A 20,919-nucleotide genomic window follows, 5' to 3' on the forward strand; every position below is an offset into this window, starting at 1 on the left:
TTGCTGTGAGCAACCTTACATATGCGTACACACTGGAAAGGAAATTGGCAGGCAGCTGACATCCAGTGAGGTGAGCTGCCTGCCCCCACATGATGGGCTCATAATCATGAGAACGCCCGCTGTCCTGGGCGCATGTACCCTGCGTATGCACATGTGCAGTACAAAAACATCGACCAGAATAAGGGCCTGTATTCCTTACAACATGGACAGAAAGACACAGTACACACTATGGTTTATTTTCCTGTATGAAGCCAGTTAACCTACCAGCATGCTGTTTGATGCATAGGAGGAAACATGTAATACAATGTGAAGGACCTCAGTGTGGGTCCAACTGAAGACAATTCCCTATCGGATTGCACTCTTTTTCAATTATAATTATTAAAAATGAACTTTTATTACATAAGTTAAAATAATATACAGTAATATGACACCAAACAACACATTTTTTTTGTTTTGGTCTGAGGCAAATTCCCCTCAACTACACAAAAATCACAAAGATAAATTGTATAGTATATATCCTTAAACAAATACATACTAGGCCCGAACAAGATCTATTTGAAATGTGCGTAACCTGGAAAGCTTTATTTTTGGATCCTGTGCTGTGCTCATGTGACCCGGCACATGCAGCTTTGGATTTACCAGCAACAGCACCACTTCACACTCTCTGCCTGCCATCATCACTGCAACTACTGTTCTATAGACCAGTGTTGGAGGATTACACGGTCACTGCCTTAATAACAAAATACTTGATTTAGAAAAAAAAAAAAGTACGATTTCCCCCAAAGCACACTGTGTTACATGTTTATTCCCTCTCTTCTCCAATAATGTTTACACATTATTTTATGCTGGAGCTTTTATAGGAAAAAAGACTTTGGTCAATCAGAAATGTATATTGGATCAAACATTTCTTCTCTCTCTTTCTCAATCGCTCTGATTGCATCAATACAATTGCTGCCCAGTGGTTTCTATGCAGGTTATAGGATGACATATTGTTATCGGTTAACCTGATTAGCAGAGCTTTATGGGTACCCAGAATAGGTTGGCAACATTTTGTTCCCATGGTTAAAAAGTCAACACATGCAATAGGTAGACCTGGCAATGGTTGTCACATGTAAACGCCGACATGAGTTTTTAACAATGTTTTTCATTTAATGGACCGGGAATAGTAAAGTGTGCCAAGTGCAGCAAAGCACCTGGCCCAAAGAATGGAGAGCTGTGAGCCATGCAAGGTTACAACATGAATTGGGGGTCCATGTGCGTCATGGGCGTCCATGGTCCATGGGCGTCACATATATACACACTAGCTACATGCCAGTCAAATGACACCTTCTGCAATGTACTTTATACCCCTTTCACACTGAAAATCTTATTCCGGGTTTTTGCACATGAACGTGCACCAACCCGGGATTTAGCTCAGTGTGAAACGGTCTTGAAAGTAAATTCCGGGATGAGCATTCCAGGATTTCTACCCAGGTCCTGGTATACACACAACCACCTATATGCAAAACGATTCAAAGTAAGAACTAGACTTCAAAGTAAGAATACTTTAAAAAATGGAAGAGTTAATGCAAAGTTAATGAGCAGATGAGAAATCTAAATTAAGTAACTATTTTATGTGACCACCTTTTGACTTCAAAACAGCATCAATTCTTCTAGGTACATTTGTAAAAAGTCAGGGATTCTGTAGGATAATAATCAGGTGTATGATTAACCAATCATACCAAAGACATGACATAACGATCATCATTTTCATATGTCATGAGTCATTTCATATTCAATGAGAATACTTGGCATGTGCAGCGAATCCTGTCTAGGATTTGCTGCACAGTCGCCTGTTTAGCATTCGCTGCCAGCCCTCCCTGTCACCGTATTCAATGCCACAGGGGCTCGCTGCCCCATACGGCGATTCTTAACCCCTGCGAGAAACGACGCAGGGAGCCGGGGGATGGCGGCAGGCAGGGAGATGGAAGCCTCAGTGCCTGCGCCGGACACTGTGGGGCAGAAGCAGGGCTCCCGGGGACAGCTAGCATGGGATGCTTGCACTGCTCCCGATCGTGCATATGTAATGATCGGAAGCAGTGAATATATTAATTAATATCTAATGAGTGGCTCCCTGCTGGCGAATGTGTAAAAAAACCAAAATATATATATATATATATATATAAACCACAGAAGAGATCGCACAACGCTTGCTGTGTATAATTGGTTGACTGTGCCCGGTCAAAAATCAATACTCAGTACATCCCTGTCGCAACAGAGAACACCAGCACCAGTCCATGTAAAGATTTTTAAAGCAGGTTTATTAGTCCTAGCCAGGACATCTCAATGCTCAAATGTGTAACATAGTGACATGACACCCAAACAGGCGAATACTCATCATTTTAAGCAGACATCACAACGATCCTCGACGGCCGTTTCGGTGCCCAAAGCACCTTTTTCAAGAGGGGTCATCAACCTAATGGCAGCTCAGAGATGCCTTACATAGGGTCCCACCACGCCAACTCACCTGTTGCGTTCACATCACTGATTGCAGCAACCGCGCTGTACACTCAAACGCCCATCTCCATTCACTCCCCGTCTGGTGACGTCATACCGGAAGTTGACTTCCGGTATGACGTCACCAGGCGGGGAGTGAATGGAGATGGGCGTTTGAGTGTACAGCGCGGTTGCTGCAATCAGTGATGAACGCAACAGGTGAGTTGGCGTGGTGGGACCCTATGTAAGGCATCTCTGAGCTGCCATTAGGTTGATGACCCCTCTTGAAAAAGGTGCTTTGGGCACCGAAACGGCCGTCGAGGATCGTTGTGATGTCTGCTTAAAATGATGAGTATTCGCCTGTTTGGGTGTCATGTCACTATGTTACACATTTGAGCATTGAGATGTCCTGGCTAGGACTAATAAACCTGCTTTAAAAATCTTTACATGGACTGGTGCTGGTGTTCTCTGTTGCGACAGGGATGTACTGAGTGTATATATATATATATATATATATATATATATATATATATATATACACACACACACATATATACACACACACACACACACACACACACAAGGTATATATATATATAATAATGTGCTTCAAGCGCATGAATAAAAATAACATGCCCCTTCACATAAAAAAAATTCTGATTTTTTTTACACCCAAAACCCCACCCCCACCTTTATTTTAAAAGATTACTTTCCAGTTCACCTTAAAAAGATGTTGAATGCAAAACGGTGAATCATGGCAAAAATCAGGGAGAAAGCAATTCGACATCCTAGCATTGAATACACTCTCGGCGAATCCCAGTAATAACCCCATTGAAATACACCAGCGAATTGCAGCGAGCATGAAACGGAGAACTGGCCGCTTTCGGCGAACATTGAACACTGAATAGGGTGAATCACATTTTCAGTGAAAAAGATTCACTGCAATGAGTGAAAACAGCCCGATTCGACAAAAAAAATGGTGAATCGGGAGCATTGAATACTGGCCATTAACTGAAACATAAACAGCTGTGTAGAAGGCTTAAAACTGGATGAGGAACTGACAAACTCTGCTACACAGGTGAGGATGCTTATACTTAAGATAGTTATACTGCTGCAGCAAGGTCTTTCCCAGGCAAAGATTTCAGAACAGACTTAAAAGGTGTGTACACACGGTGGCGATATTGGCTAAAATCGATGGCAATATGGTCACCGAGCGACCATATTGCCAGTGATCTGTAGTGCTGTGGGCGATAAATCGCGGGCTGCTCCCTCCCGTGTGTAGATCCTAAAGGTCACTGCGACCAGCGGCTTCCCCTGGCGCTGTGCAGGAGTTCAGCGGCGAACACCTATCCCCCTCAGAGGTCAGCGGCAGACAGAGTCCCTGTGAACGAAGCTGCTTCTGCTGACACTGCTCCCCCCCCCCCCCCGTGACAGCAGCAGCAGGAGACGATGAGCCAGCCCACTACATGACCACACTGTCACACCTTCCTGCTGTGCAAGTATCCCCCGGCCCCTCACAGCACAGACAGCAGCCACTGGTAAATGTTTTGCTCTTTTCCATGAGCGGCTGGCTGCTGGCTGTGTCCCCCTTCAGCAGTGTCTCCTTTTCATGATGAAAAGGAGACACTGAGCAATATGATTGCTGGCGATATATTGCTAGCAATCATATTGCATCGTGTGTACACACCTTAACCCACTGAGTGCCAATTGAATTAGCAAAATAGGTGTGAAAATTGGCAAGCAAACATTTATATTCATCATAAAAACCTGAAGTGTTTACCTTATATAGGAAATATAATCTTTTTTTAATACAGCATTATTTATTTGAATTTATATAACAACTAGGTGATTCATCGCGCCCTACGGGCGCTCTTCACACCGTCGTAAGGGGCTGCGCCCCCTTAATTTGTGAACATTTGCATATGAGAAATATGGTTAGAATTGTATGAAAGATGCCTGTATTGCAACTTGAGTTATAGGTGAAATGTGTTAAATAGAGAGCATATGATTCGGAAGGGGTTGTGTATTGTTTTGTTTAATTAAAAAGCGGTTACAGAGTAAGATGTACATTGATAGTGTGGATGGTACAGTGACATTTGTGGGTGTGGGGGGGGGGCTGTGTGTGCATGTTGTTGAGGTGTGTGTGTGCGCAATAGTATAGTAGGGTGTTTCTGAGTCAGCGGCTCCCCACTGGCGGAGGTCACGACACAGGAAAACAGGAGGCTGGGTAGTGATAGGGGTGTGTGGGCATAAGGGGGACTAAAGAGGAGGGTGGGAGATACTGTGCAGCTTCTGCCAGTGGGTGATGGTCCAGCGTGGCAGTACAGGATGGTGGCCCTTAGTCAGTGTCTCCTCCTACTGGGTGGGAGTTCGGGTGCATGAGAGCAGGAGGCTGGGCTATGAGGCATGATAGGGGCATGTGGGCAAAACAGCGTCAGCGACTCCCCAGTGGTGGAAGTTACGGTTCAGGAGAGCAGGAAGCTGTGTAGTGATAGGGGTGTGTGAGTATACGGGGGACTAAAGAGGCGCTTAGGGGTACTGCCGTGGGCGGATGCCGTGAATTGCGGGAGGGGGGGGTTGCGGGGGTGGGGGGGGGTGCCGCGAATTGTGGGAGGGGGGGCGCGGGGGGGTTGCAGTGAATCGTGGGAGGGTGGGTCGCGGGGGCGGGGGGTTGCCGCAATGACAGGAGGGGGGGTCAGGGGTGGGGAATCGCGGTAGGGGGATCGTGGGGGGCACCGTGAACCGCGGGAGGGGGGGCCCGGGGGGTTGGCGCGAATCGTGGAAGGGGGGGTCGCGGGGTGCCGCAATCGTAGGAGGGGGGGGTGTCACGGGGTGGGGCCGCGAATCGTGGGAGTCACCGGGGGGTGCCGCGAATTGCGGGGGGTGTGCTGCAAATCGCGGGAGGGGGGTCGCGGGGGTGCCGTGAATCGCCACAAGAAAAAATCAACACAGAAAGTTCAACACATGTAAATGTTGACATAAGTGTGGCACTTCATCAGTGTCCATGTCGACACATGAAAATGAATATGAAAACATTCAAAAAAAGAAAAATAAATCTTCAAAAACTCATGTCAACCTTTTTCATTGTCGACCATAGCCGTGCCAGTGTTTTGCATGTGCCATTTAATCCTGGGGTTGCCGTGAATCGCGCGTGGGGGTGGGGGGAGGGAGGAGGTGAGGGGTGTCCGCGAATCACGGGAGGAGGGGTCGTGGGTGGATGTCGTGAATTGCGGGAGGGGGGGTCGCGGGGGGGGGGGGTGGGTGCCGCGAATTGTGGGAGGGGGGGGGGCGCGGGGGGTTGCAGTGAATCGCGGGAGGGTGGGTCGCGGGGGCGGGGGGTTGCCGCAATGACAGGAGGGGGGGGTCAGGGGTGGGGAATCGCGGTAGGGGGGGTCGTGGGGGGCACCGTGAACCGCGGGAGGGAGGGCCCGGGGGGTTGGCGCGAATTGTGGGAGGGGGGGTCGCGGGGTGCCGCGAATCGCAGGAGGGGGGGTGTCACGGGGTGGGGCCGCGAATTGCGGGAGTCACCGGGGGTGCCGCGAATTGCGGGAGGGGGGTCGCGGGGGGTGCCGCGAATCGCCACAAGAAAAAATCAACACAGAAAGGTCAACACATGTAAATGTTGACAGAAGTGTGGCACTTCATTGGTGTCCATGTCGACACATGAGAATGAATATGAAAACATTGAAAAAGTGAAAAATAAATCTTGTCAACCTTTTTCATTGTCGACCATAGCCATGTCAGTGTTTTGCATGTGCCATTTAATCGTGGGGATGCCGTGAATGGGGGGGGGGGGAGGAGGGAGGGAGGTGCATACCTCCCAACATGACCCTCTCCAGGAGGGACACATTGCTCTGTTTCTGGACTTTCTTCTTAATTTATGGATTACCATCACCTGTGCTTAAACACCTTTCTTATCAATTACCCTGTTTAAAACAGGTGATGACAATCATAAATTAAGATGGATTACCATCACCTGTGCTTAAACACCTTTCTTATCAATTACCCTGTTTAAAACAGGTGATGACAATCATAAATTAAGATGGAAGTCCACAACCCAGCGTTACAGCTCCAGACACACTTTGAGTGACAGATGTAGCCAAATATATAAGAGATTGTGAGCGACACTGGAATTTTTGGTGGATATTTTTGTGACATCACTGACGTGCCCGAGCACTCACGCAATCACCCCTGGGACCGGAGACGCCACTGAAGAGGATCCCGGAGGCCACCCGTGGACATCGGGGGTTGTGGAAGGTATAAAATGGGGGGACACACAAACAAAATATTCTGAAAAACCACGGTTTTCTGAATATTTCGGGTTTTGGAATACATGGATAAGGGAGACCCGACCTATATAAGGAAAATGATGGAGCATTGTTGCTAGATGTGAAAAATGTTTTGTGATTTTTTTTTTTTCAGATGCAGACCTTCCATCAAGTAAAAGCTTCTTGATGACACGTTGAGCTTTTTTGGGAAATTCAGATATGGCCCATTCTAGTGATAAAAGGGACTTGATAATTAGCGAGGTCTCAATCACATTTGACCGTTATTCTAAAACCCCTGATTATTGGCATTTGGGACATCTATCTGAAAGGATTAGTACCATTATGAATTGTCTATTAGGACAGATATCAGATCTGTGTATTACAAAAGAAAAAGAAAAAAAAAACAGATACAAATATTATATTACAGTATTTTAAGTATCAAGCATTTAATGCTTAGGCGTCAAGCCTATTTAGCGTAGTGTGCTCACGGGTGTGAGACATTGTGGCAGCAGCCACTATTTAACGTCGGCTGAGATTCGCTCAACTGTGTTCGCTGTCAAGTAGGGCCGATTTCAGCACCCAAAGGGGGTGAAATGGGATGCAGAGCGACTATATAAAAATTGGCCTGAAGATTGCTCAGTGCATACACATGGAGTGATTTTCACCCAGCCCAATGATGTTCATGGGGATGGGTGTGGCTTTTCATAGGAGATTGTAAGCTTGCAAGCAGGGCCCTCCTACCTCTATGTCAGTTTGTTACTACCCAGTTTGTTTTATCACTGCTTCCTATTGTAAAGCACAACGGAATTTGCTGCACTATATAAGAAACAATAAATAAATACTAGTAATAGATATCTATCTGGCCACTGAGAATGGTTTGAATTGTAATAATTTCTAAATAAAACCAGATCAGTAAGGAATGTACAATATTATAAGGGAGATGTATCAACCCTTCATGAGTGATAAAGTGAAGACGTTGCCCATAGCAACCAGTTTCAAGCTCAGATTTATCTAGCAGTCTAAAACAATGGCTGACAACTGGCTGATATCGGCAACTGTACTGTATCGTTCTTGAAGGTGTTTTACATCTCCTCTGTCTCTGTATGAGTGACGTTTTTAACTTTCCTAGACTAACTACAATCCCCGCATATGAAAGACACATGCATGAATACAATGCATCCTGCATATGTTATACGTGTCATTTAAAACTCTAACTTTGAGGGTAGGTTGTGTGCATATACAAAAAGAGTGAGCCTCATACTTACTTCCCCTGATCGGGGGTCCTCTGTAGCATGCACGAGATTTTCAGCAGCGTATTGGAGTCTTTGAGTTCAGCCAGAACGTTCAGAAGGAGCACAATGGAACGGTTCATATGAGAAGCAAAACTGCCAGGGCGATCTATCTCATCCACAGGTATCCGCCAGATTCCCTAAAAGCCAGAGCAAAGGAAATGCATTGGTCTCTCTTTGTATGCGTCACCAACATATAATAAATATTGAAAATAAAGCGTAAATGCATTGATCAATTCATGAAATAAAATATATATACATATACATACATACACACACACACACACACACCTTTATGAATAAAAAAGAATACATATAATAAATAATGAAAATAAAAGGTAGCAAACAATCTGGCCCAGTACTAGGGTGGCCAATCCCGGGATCGGGATCGGCGGGATCCCGGGATTTGGCTCCTAAAACGCCGGGATTTCAATCCCGGGATTGGAGTTTCCAATCCCGGGATTTCGGGATTAGACTGCGCATGCGCAATCTAATGCCGGCCAGCGTCTGAGCGTGTGCTCAGACATTGCCCGGCTTCTCCCTTCCCCGGCAGTACATCCCTGCGCAGCGTGACGAGTACAGAGGTCACGCTGCGCAGGCCAAGCAGCTGCACAGAGCCCGTGTGGCTCTGTGCAGCATGCGTTTGCCCCTGCCCACCAACCCGGCTGGCTCCCCTGAAGCCCGCCCCCACCCCCAGCTCGCTGCCCGCCCGCCCGCTAGCCACTACCCGCCCATCCACCCATCCATCCGGCCGGCTCCCCGCCCATCCATCCGGCCGGCTCCCCGCCCATCCATCCGGCCGGCTCCCCGCCAATCCACCCGCCGGCTCCCCTGATGCCCGCCAACCCACCTTGCTCCACAGACACCTGGCCGGCTGCCCACTCACACACCTGGCCGCACCGCACCCCAGCCCACATGTAAGTAAATATGCGGGGCGGCTGGGGTGCGTTTTTTAAATTAAGGAAGCCAATCCCGGGATCCCGGGAATCCCGGGATTGGGCATTTTTCAATCCCGAAATCCGGGATTGAAAAAATGCTCCGGGATTGGCTTCCCTACCCAGTACATTACATACTGTTTCTTTCACATGCCAAAACATTGCTGTTGCTAACAGGTCTCTAATGGCAAGCTATGTACATCCAATAGTGAACCCAGGGGTTCTCAAGTCTCAGTAAGTCCCATCAGACACATTGGCATCTGCCAAAAGCCCAAGAGAAAATATGAGAAGAAACAAAGGCTGTTTACACTGGCAGACACATAACCTCATCTGTCCTTTCTGTTCATAATTACTACTGTAATAAGGTTTATTTATATAGCACCTTTATCCAAGAGGACTCATTCGTAAGGAATACACCATAGAAACACATCATGTGAAGGCAGATAAGAACCACTTGGCCCATCTATCTACCCATTTCTTTTTTGAATCATAACATCTTCTAATTTACAGTATGAATGAAAAGATTATTGAAATGTCAGTGAAGAACAAGTGACGAATAGTAGGTTGTAAAATACTGTACAATATGACATAATTATATCAAGGAGTATATAGATACAATAATTTTTTTTATTGATGTTGTTTTAATTTCTGAATAAAGTCTGAATAATTACCCAATACAATAAGAGACAATCTTGTTTGATTGCAACCATTAATAGCAGAAGTAGATAAACATTGAGTTTCATTATACAAGCAAGCTATTGAAATAGAGTGTGTGACACTGTGGCAATGTCCATAAAGTTAAGGTGACACCAGGGTAATTGGGGGGGGGGAGCTAATCACCTTCCAGTATTCTCAGACCATACCAAACAGCCAAGTGTAAGCCATTGGGACTTGTCTTATATACTGAAGGAGGTAACTTTTTGTGATATAACTTCCAGATGTAAAAAACAAATACACAAAAAAAGACACTTTTTTCCTTATACGGGATGAGAATCCCTTATCCAAAATGCTCAGGACCTCGAGCATTTTGGATAAGGGATTTTTTCGGATTTTAGAATATATAGTCTTGTTCCATGCTTACCAGGTTCCCTGGTGGTGCTCCGATGGTCCCCTGACATCCATGGCGGCTTTCAGTATCCTCTTCAGCGGCATCTCCGGTCCCAGGGGTGCATTGCATGAGTGATCAGGTGTGCCGGTGACATCACCGGCGTGCCCGAGCACTCGTGCAATGCACCCCTGGGACTAGAGACGCCACTGAAGAGGATCCTGGAGGCCACCGTGGACATCGGGGGTTGAGGAAAGTATGAAAAAAAAGGGGGGGGGGGGAGAACAAAACAAAATATTCTAAAATACCATGGTTTTCGGAATATGTTGGGTTTTGGAACACATGGATAAGGGAGACCTGACCTTTATAAGGAAAATGATGGAGCACTGTTGGTAGAGGAGAAAAAAATGTTTTGTGTTTTTTTTTTCAGATGCAGACCTTCCATCAAGTAAAAGCTTCTTGACGACACGTTGAGCTTTTTTGGGAAATCCAGATATGGCCCATTCTGGTGATAAAAGGGACTTGATAATTAGCAAGGTCTCTGAATCACATTTGACCCTTATCCTAAAAACCCTGATTATTGGTCAATTCCACAAAGAGTGGTATAAATCAACTCATCCTATTTTGGCATTTGGGACATCTATCTGAAAGGATTAGTCCAATTATGAATTGTCTATTAGGACAGATATCAGATCTGTGTATTACATTGTAGAGCAGTTCTTGGTATGTGCCAGCTGATTTACAAGTGATGTTTACAACAAACATTAAGAAAATGAAAAAGATCCTGGGTTGAAAAAGTGGGAAAATAAACACATCCCTGACAGAGGCATTATGGTCATAATACTCTTATTTAAAAAAAAAAAAAAAAACAGAAAAAAAAAAACCAGATCAAAATATTTTATTACAGTATTTTAAATATCAAGCTTTTAATGCTTAGGCGTCAAGCCTATTCAGTGTGGTGTGCTCACGGGTATGAGACATTGTGGCAACAGCCACTATTTAACGTCGGCTGAGATTCGCTCAACTGTGTTCGCTGCCAAGTAGGGCCGATTTCAGCACCCAAAGGGGGTGAATTGGGATGCGGTTACCAGTGTTAAAACGCAGGTGTTCCTGACACTGCCTCCTCATCACACTCCAGCCATTCACCAACAGGTGCTCCTGCCTCTGCCTCCTCCTAGTCATACGCCAGCCAGCCAGCCATCCATCATCATCAGGTGCTCCTGCCTCTGCCTCCTCCTCATCACACGCCAGCCGTTCACTATCAGGCGCTCCTTCCACTACCTCCTCATCACACGCCAGCCATTCATCATCAAGTGTTCCTGCCACTGCCTCCTCCTCACACACGCCAGCCATTCATCATCAGGTGCTCCTGCCTCTGCCTCCTCCTCAGCAAATGCCATCCGTTCACCATCAGGTGTTCCTTCCACTACCTCCTGATCACACACCAGCCGTTCACCATCAGGTGCTCCTGCCTCTGCCTCATCACACACCAGCCATTCATCCTCAAGTGTTCCTGCCACTGTCTCCTCCTCATCACACACCAGCCGTTCACCATCAGATGTCCTTGCCACTGCCTCCTCCTAATCACACTCCAGCCGTTCACCATCAGGCGTTCCTTCCACTACCTCCTCATCACATGCCAGCCATTCACCATCAGGTGCTCCTGCCTCTGCCTCATCACACACCAGCCATTCATAATCAAGTGTTCCTGCCACTGCCTTCTCCTCATCACACACCAGCCGTTCCTGCCACTGCCTCCTCATTATACGATAGCCATTCACCATCAGGTGCTCCTGCCTCTGCCTCCTCCTCATCACACACCAGCCATTCATCATCAAGTGTTCCTGCCACTGCCTCCTCCTCATCACACGCCAGCCATTCACCATCAGGTGCTCCTGCCTCCTCCTCAGCACACGCCAGCTGTTCACCATCAGGCGTTCCTTCCACTACCTTCTCATCAGAATAAGAGAAAGTGAAGAAAAAGAAAAAAAGAGAACAGAGAAAAGGAAAAAAAAAGTAATAAAAAAAGAATGGTGTGTGTGTGTGTGAAATCGGATCCTCGGTAGACGTTCCCATCTGCGTCCAAAGTTCGTAGAAACAGTAAAGAAAAAAAAAATTAAAATAAGATACACAGAAGGGCCTAGTACATTTTAGTGACCTGTTATATATGAAAAAGAGACAAAAGTTGTTGGGAAGTCAACCATGGGTCCCAAACTTTATGAAAGGATTTGGAGGATTTTCTTGATGATACTAGTCATAAATTCCAAAAGCAATATATGGCATATTATAGAGCAGCGATTGGGGGTTATTCAGTCCACAGCTATTTGGCAAGTGGTGGCTGAATCACATGTCGCAGTAATTTATTTTGGTGAATGGATAACGAAGGAAGGTTTAGAGTAAGCAACATGTATTTGGAGTTATGCGGAATGGGAGTTTTTAGCAAACTTGATGCAAATACTATAACTTATTTCTAGAGGTCTGTTAACCACCAAATATGAAAAACGGAAACTTTCAGTATCACCGCCTGTCCAACATCTATCAAAGACACCAAGATATATCGTGCCCAGCCTAGTGGGGACGCAGCACCAGCTGTAAAATAACTTATACATATTTTATTTTGACAAAAATGGAGCTACATGCAGCCTTGTCGCATATCTCTATCCAATCCTCATCAGATGCTATTGATAGCCTGGCCATATAAAAAAAAAAAAAACACAAATACAAATTAAACCATATTTCATAGATAGTTACAGTGGTTGAATACAAATAAAAATTAAATACAATGTACAAAATATCTAGTAATCAGCTACAGAGAGTGTTCATACCACCAATGACTGTACCAGAGAGGCAGCCATCTTGGGCACACTTTTCAGGGTACAATACAGACAATACAAGGTATAAAATATGGGTAGCAGGATTGCCACAGAATTAGCAGTTCCACAGATTCTTCATTCTACCTATAAAAAGTACCCAGCAAGGCAGCCGTTCTAGGTGCACTACATGTAACAACTGGCAAGGCAAGCAATACGGGTGCCGGACGGGGTCCCGACAGTCGGGATCCCGACAGTCATTAACCCAACTGTTAAAACACCGACGGACGGCGGCTATTTTCCCTCGTGGGGGTCCACGACCCCCATAGAGGGAGAATAGAAAAGGTGGCGAGCGCAGCGAGCCCACAAGGGGCTTTGTTGCGCTGGCCACGCTGTCTGAGGCCAGGCAGTCGGGATCCCGACGTCGGGATAATGACTGTCGGGATCCCGACTGCCGGGGAGTCATACCACACCCAAGCAATACGCAGAGATATGATTAACCTTTAGGGCAGGGGTGGGGAACCTCAGGCATGGGGGCCATATGTGGCCCCCGTAGCTGGTCTGAGTGGCCCTCCCACCCGCCCGGCGGCTTTGCCGGGAGTCAAGTACAGGGGAATTCTCGTGAGAGGTTGGTAGTTCTCGCAAGATTCCTCTTAAGCAACAGCAGCCGGAGACTGTCAGTCCTATTCAGCGGCAGCTGCCGGAGTGTGGGGCGGCTGAAGCAGGACAATTTGTAAGAGAGATTTGTATATATGGCCACCGAAGGATTTTTTCCCCATACAAACGGCCCTTGGCATAAAAAAGGTTCCGCACCCCTGCTTTAGGGGATGCAAATTAAATAACAAATAAGATGAATGGGATACAGCACATACATGAGCACAAACAGCAAGACACAAACAAGATGCATAAAGAATCATCAGTTTCATGGATCGGTCATCCCACTCATTAAAGGACCAGTCGCAGCAGCCACCTTTTTTTTTTTTTTTTTAAGTCCCCATGTGAGTGACTGAAACATTACATTACAGTGTCCCTTTAGATGAATACAATTACCTTTTTTTGGTGCAACATTGGAAAAAGCTTGAAGTGCACAGGCATTTTCAACTGATCTGATCTCGCTCGATCCTGAAACTCTCCACTGTCTCTATACACTGGGCCCCATTTATTACACATTGGCCCTTATTCTGATCGGTGCGGCCCGATCAGAATATGCGGCCGCAACCGTGCAGGCGAATCCCCGCCTTCCATACGGATCGCCACCTGCCGTCCGTATGCGGATATGTGGCGATCCGCATGAAATTGGACGGGGATACGCCTCCTCCATGGTGGGAGCAGCCCCTGCATTCGATGGTCGCCGAACATCGAATGCAGGGCCGCACGCTCCACCAGGTCCCGCAACACAAGACCACACGGACACTTGTCCGTGTGAAATCATGTATAGGGGCGGGCAGCTGACATCCGGCGATGTCAGATGCCCGCCCCGTACCCACGCGTCACGGCCTCATTACCATGCATACGCCCCGCGTTTGCATGGGAACGCCCATGAAACGGGGGGCGTATGCATAGGGTAATGAGGCTAAGTAGCCCCTCACGCCCCTCTACGCCCCCTGTGCGGCGTATAAAGAATCCGTGCGGCGAAATCGCCTGCACATGCGCAGAGTGACCTCTGCACATGCGCAGACGATCAACATCGGCGGTCCGTCCGCATGCGGGAATTTCCGCACCGATCAGAATAAGGGCCATTATCTGGCTGGCTCTCGTCCTCGTTTGTAGGTTAGTTAGATTGAGCCTAATTAGTAAGCCACCCAAACATCTTGATCGAGTTGGTGTGGGAGGAAGAGGTGTGGGAGAAGGCAGAAGGAGACAATGGAGGATAACAGACTAGCGTTTACTTCTAATTCTCACTCTATATTTATGCAGTACCAGATGCAAGGGTGCTATGTCTAAATAGCAAAACAGAAATCAGAGGCGGAAAAAGACATGGTCTGCAGTTTAACACAATGTGCCTTCTAGAAATATAAATTGTGACAATAGATACAAATTAATATTATGCATTAATGGTCTATAGCAGTGGTTCCCAAACTTTTTTGAATCACGGCACCCTAGAGCATCAAAATATTTTCAAGGCACCCCTAGGCCAAATGCTTCTTATCGAGAAATTCAGAAAAACAATATTAAATGAAGTGCATTGTGTTTATGTCACAGTTATGTGCTGAGGGACAGGATTTGCTTCTGTTTTTCCACATATATTATGATTGTCAGCCACAAGCACTGGTTTTGCCTGGTACATTGACCATAAATAATATGAATTGATCTTGGTCCACCAACCCAAGGCACCCCTGCAAGTGTCCACCAACCCAAGGCACCCCAGGGTGCCTAGGCACACAGTTTGGGAACCACTGGTCTATAGTGTCCCTAAAATTATAATATACTAACAATATTCTAAAGATATTACTATACATAATTATGATGTCATCTAAGTTACATAAAGTGACACAAAACAAAGAGTGCTCACCAGTAAGTAGGAATAAACTGGAGAATTTGATGTTTTTTGTTTTTTATTTGTATACCATATACTAAAATACTAAATGGAGGATTATACTGTAGAAATCCACATCCATTGCAGTGTGAAATGTTGCTAAAGCAAATTGTTTTTGAAGCACACAAATTTCTACAAGTGTATGCATAAGGGAGTACGGACACCGACAGGGTCATGGCAAGACACAACAGGTGTAATGCATCTTGGGGAGCTTTGACGCGTTTCGCATGGCTTCAACATGACATAGGGTTAGGGATTAAAAAATAGCTTTACAGGAAGAGAGTTTACACTAAACTGCTTTTACTGTCATTTTGGAAATCTAGTACACCTATTTATAGCCTAGAACAGTGGTTCCCAACATGGTGTACTCTGCAGACTGGTTGGGGGTACTTGAAAATAATATTGATAATGGTGCAATAAATCTCCCGATGGCAGAAGAAGTCTACCATTGCCGTGGAGATGAACCATGTTGGTCCACTTCCGGTTCCACATGCAGTGTTATCAGTGTCTTTGTGCTTTAGCCTGACCAGCAATCCACTGAGAGCTACCCGTGCTGCCCTAATGTGTGTACACACGGTGAGATTCCCTTGCTATTCGACTTAGATTCGAGTGCTATGCAATCTTTGCTAACTGTACTATATGTACTAGATTTGCACTATATAGTCTATATGGGTTTTGATTTGTGCTGTCACGGGAGCGTGCATTGAGATCGCAAGGTAAAAAATCTGTGCAATCTACATACAATTTTGACTATATGGTCAAAATCTAATGTCAAATCTCACCATGTGTACACAGCATTAGACATCAGTGATCATCTACCCCGCGCTGGCACAGGTGGAGGAAGCATCCGCATTAATCCTGCAGGCATTACCGGGAACCCGGAAACAGTACACAGCCAGAAACAGAGGGACCCGTTTGCTGAGTGCGCACTACTCCTTAATATAAGGACATGCATACCGCTCACTTTCACGCCACTCCTATAGAACTGTGGATATTTCAAATTGAGAGGAGGGGGGTACGAGAAAAAATTATGAAAAACCTTATCAGGGAGTCACCTAAATGGAGACCAGTGGTAATATATATATATATATCCCAATATAGGGATAGCTTACTTAACCAGCTAGGCAGAGTCTGCCCCCAGTAGGCATAGGTTTCATATATATCCAACTGAATCAAACTTCATTTCCCATGAGCAAATATTGACATGTCTGCCCAAGTCGCTGCTTCTCAGTTATCTAATCCCATTGTTCCCAAGTTTGTAACCTCTTCTTCATACACAGCCCACATATCCAGCTAGAATTGTGATTTACATGTATATAGCTCTTCATGTCCATACTTCAATTAACTACAATACACCATATTCCTACAGTGCTATATTGCTGAACAGTAACAGCAGCTTTCTGGCAGAGGCATGGTGTTCTGCTACCTGCTGCAGAATGTTACACTAAGAATGAATATGATTGGAGAAGAGCAGGCGTGTGTGGTGGGGGTGGGGTGAGAAGAAGCCCAGGTTTTGGAATAGGTTTGCCTTTTGCCTTCTCTCAGACTTGAAAGGCATCAGTTCCAGACTTTAGGGAGTAAGAGAGTCCAATGCTGCTGAATAATTCATTCTTTTCCTGTGTGTGCACCCGCAGAGAAAACCAAACAGCAAACACAGGAACACAGCCAGCCCTGCTAAGGCAGGCAAGGGAGGGGAAGTGGGAGAGATAAACAGAGTTACAGCAAGAAGACATGAAGACAAGAAATGGGAGAAAGAAGCAATGTGGAGAGAGACAACACAGATGCAAAGGAGGATGAGACAAAGATTATTATAAGAGAGATGTGTATGACAAAAGGGAATGTACACATTATAGTCTGCCCCTGTAACACGGATTCCTCCCCCATTCTCACTTCCTGCAGTTATAAAGGGTGAAGGCTGAGCTTGTCATTACACAACTTTGCAAAGTCTAACAAGACCTATTTATAGATCTGCAGGAAAAGTCATTGAGCCTAATGAGAAGAGGTCTCCACTCCTACACACAGATCCATATACACACTCAGATGCTGCAACACATGGACACTGCCTGGAATGCAACAAGGTACAATGCAACAGTGAGCAACACATAGATGGATTCATCATTGTAACAGATTATTTCTCCCCAACGTGTCAGTTCTGATTCTTTCTGATCCAGATCCAAATTGTAAGTTGAGGAAGACCACACATCCTCACAGTGTGCAAGCCACCCATCAATCTATTTAGCATACATACACTGAGGAACAGCCAATGTAAGCACTACTACACACTTTTACAAGATATGTAATCCTATGCAAAAGGCTAGAACACTTATGAATAGACCAACATTGTCTGTCATTCTCTGTTGTGATCATTCATAGACAGTGACATTCAGGCAGCCTTAACATCTGCAGTGACAGAAAGGGGTGAACAAAAACAAAAACCCGAACAACTCACCATCACAGTAAAGAAAGGCCCCTCCAGTTGCACATCCCTCACAATGACTTCAAGCTACTCCAGAGTGGGGTGCAGCTGGCAGGGTGTGTGACAGTATGTGTGTGTGTGCAGCTCAGGCCTGGCACAGAATAGGAAGCAGTGACAGGCTGTCTGTATCTTGCACAGCCTTCCGCTTCACACCCACGCACTCCCCTCTTCCCTCCTGACCCTGCACTAGTCCAGCTTGCTTGTTAGTGTGTGTGTATCTGTGTGTATGTGAGCTTCCTTAGCGCCGCCCACTGCCTGGGGCAACCAATCCCTCACAGTCAGTGTATCCTCCCACATGTACACCCACGCACACAGCCACAGAGCTAATGCACCTAGCAAGCTGTGTATATATACATACTGTGTATACAAACAACTCTGCATATGCACTGCACTCGCTTCCGGCTATACATATGCACCCTTGGCATGCTGCACGCATACAGTGTGTATGTACAAATAGAACTAGTGCTTTCCATCTACTTCATGTCTGAGCACAGCTTGCTAAATGCATTAACTCAGTGACTATGCAGAAAACATGCAGTGAATAGGATCTGTAAATTACGTACCAATGACATAAAATGATACAGGCTGAGCCGCCTGCTAGTGGCCAGAACACCCACTTCCCGCTGGAAAAATGTAAACAAATACGTGGGCAAGAGAAATCACTAGCACACCGTGAGGACGGGCAGATGCAGCCGAGCCATTGCAAATGCTGCTCGGCAGGTAATACAGAGCAGCCCATAATGCAGCTGTGCATCACCAATACTGATACTACTAATATTACACCCTACGTGTTTACCTCACTGCTGGACCACACTGCACCTATGTATTACCTGCAGCACCCCCCCCCCCCCCCAACACCCACTATTACTTCCTTACACAGGACAGCACAAAACAAAGCCTGTACAATCTAACAGTAACCACTTTTGCTCATACATCAGAACTGCACAATACTCCATAATTTGTATTTTTCAAAACTTTTTGTAATTACATGTACACCCAAGGGAAAGTGAAGCTAAGTGAAGGTGTGCTGCTTGTGCCTCAATATTTATGTTACCTCTATCCATGTCTGTGCATGGCATGTCAGTCATGTGAAGGACAGGACAACCCTCAATTATTTGAAAAAGTTGGCTCCAATGCCCACATCAGGCAAATGGACCGGCAGATATCCTGCTTTGGGCTGGCTACCATGATGGAAGCAGTCAGCTTGGATCTAGCAGCACTGGGAGTAGGGTGGCTAATCCTGGGATCAGCAGAATCCTGGGATTTCAATCCCAGGATTAAAGTTTACAATCCTGGGATTTCAGGAATCCGCAGTTGGTTTTTGAAAGGTCGGGCAGGTGGCTCAAGGGTTGCCCAGCTACACCTGACTCTCAGCAGTGTGCTGCATGACATTCAAGGTTAAACTGCGTAGCCCTACCACCCGCCCACAGTCTTCAGCAAAACCTACCCACAAACGATTGCACGAGTTTCCAGCAGAGCAGTGCATGGAGTTTGTATCGCAATAAAGGAGCCATCTCACACATTTGCTGAGGATTCACAAGTGGAGGCTAGTACTCAGACAGGGGGCTGTAACAGGAGAGAGATAGAGAAGGACTGGCACATTGGGGGATCAATATAGACTGACGGGGGTGAGCGTAAGAGAGAAAAACTTAGGGGTGAGGGGGAGAGAGATGAGGAGAATGCAGTTCTGCTGCTGCAATCTGAGAAAAAAAAAACATGGCTCAGTATTGGCATCCCTAGCTAACGTGGGGCATATGTGTAAGGAGCATTAATGTGTGTCACAATTTATAAAAGGTGCACTATTACTGTGTGGCATAACATGTATAAAGGGCACTACTGTGTAGTCTAAAGTGAATAAGGAGCGATACAGTGTGCTGTATATCAACTAGTAGCGATACGGTGTGGTGGAATGCGAATAAGGAGCAATAGGGTGTGGTGAATATCTACAAGTAGCGTTTCCGTGTGGTGTACAGTAATGTCAACTAGGAGCAATACAGTCTGGTATAATGTCAAAAAGGAGCAATATGGTGCAGTGTAATATATTGTAGCATAATGTCAACAAGGAGCGATGCAGTGTAGTGTAATGTCAACAAAACAATATGGTGTGGTCTAATGTGAATAATGGGCACTACTGTGAGGTGTAAAGTGAATAAGGGACACTATCTTGTGATAAAATGTGAATAAATTTGCATTAATGTGTGGCATAAGCTGAAATGGGGGTACTGTTTTGTGGTCATGCTGCTTCCCAGCAAGAACATGCCCCTTTTAAGCCTGCGTGTTTTCAGCACACACGGTCCGTGTTTCAAATATAGGGGTGGTGGCACCAATGCTCTTGTGGGAAGGGTGCTGGGTGAGAGGCGGAACTAGGAGGAGGTGCTAGGGGAATTAGTCAAAATCTTAGCAAGGGCAACTGGTTAGGAGTAGCTCTGGCTCAAGTATAGGACCTTTAGCTATAAAGCAGTTCTGTATCACTGCATGAGAGGTATATAGTCTTTAGGTCTATACCTAAGGTCCACATGCATTGGGTCAACCACTGAAGGTCAACATGGGCTTAGGTCGACACCTCAGAAGGTTGACATGGTCAAAGGTCCACATGGGCAAGGTCAAAAGGTCGACATGGGTTTATCATATTTTTTTGGAGCCAATATGTGCCGAAAGGCGGTATTTCATGCCCTACCATCCACAAGGGCATGGAGGGAGAATAAAATAGTGTGCTGAGTGTAGCGAGGTACCATGCCAGAAGCATGGCGAGCGCAAGAGCCATGCGAGGGGATGCAGTGCACCGATACAGTGTCCATGCCGACAAAAAAACGTGAAAAACCCATGTCGACCTTTTGACTGTTGACCTTGCCCATTTCAACCTTAGTTGTGTCAACCCTATGATTCATATCCGCATGAGAAAAGGAGGCTACTTTTCACACACACACACACACACACACACACACACACACACACACACACGCATTTAAACTATTTGATGGATAACCATCGATAGTTTTAGCTATCGATGGTCATCCATTATATATGACTGAATGGCCTGTGGGCCAATCAGAACTCAGGGCAAGACTTCCGGGTGTCGGGGGCA

The 20,919-nt window shown here is 46.0% G+C and overlaps 1 protein-coding gene across 6 annotated transcripts in view; it reads right to left on the minus strand.

Moving 5' to 3' along the window:
* The window catches only part of CABIN1 (calcineurin binding protein 1), a 245,997-nt gene that overhangs the window by 37,653 nt on the left and 187,425 nt on the right, over positions 1-20,919 (minus strand). For all 6 annotated transcript variants that reach the window (XM_083168467.1, XM_083168471.1, XM_083168470.1 and 3 more), the window contains one exon: positions 8,009-8,172. In XM_083168467.1, coding sequence (XP_083024593.1) covers positions 8,009-8,172 — 164 coding nt within the window. The remainder of the gene's footprint in view (positions 1-8,008; positions 8,173-20,919) is intronic.

The sequence above is a fragment of the Crinia signifera genome, unplaced genomic scaffold (genome assembly GCF_055691185.1).
Source record: "Crinia signifera unplaced genomic scaffold, ASM5569118v1 HAP2_SCAFFOLD_97, whole genome shotgun sequence".
Taxonomy (NCBI): Eukaryota; Metazoa; Chordata; class Amphibia; order Anura; family Myobatrachidae; genus Crinia; species Crinia signifera.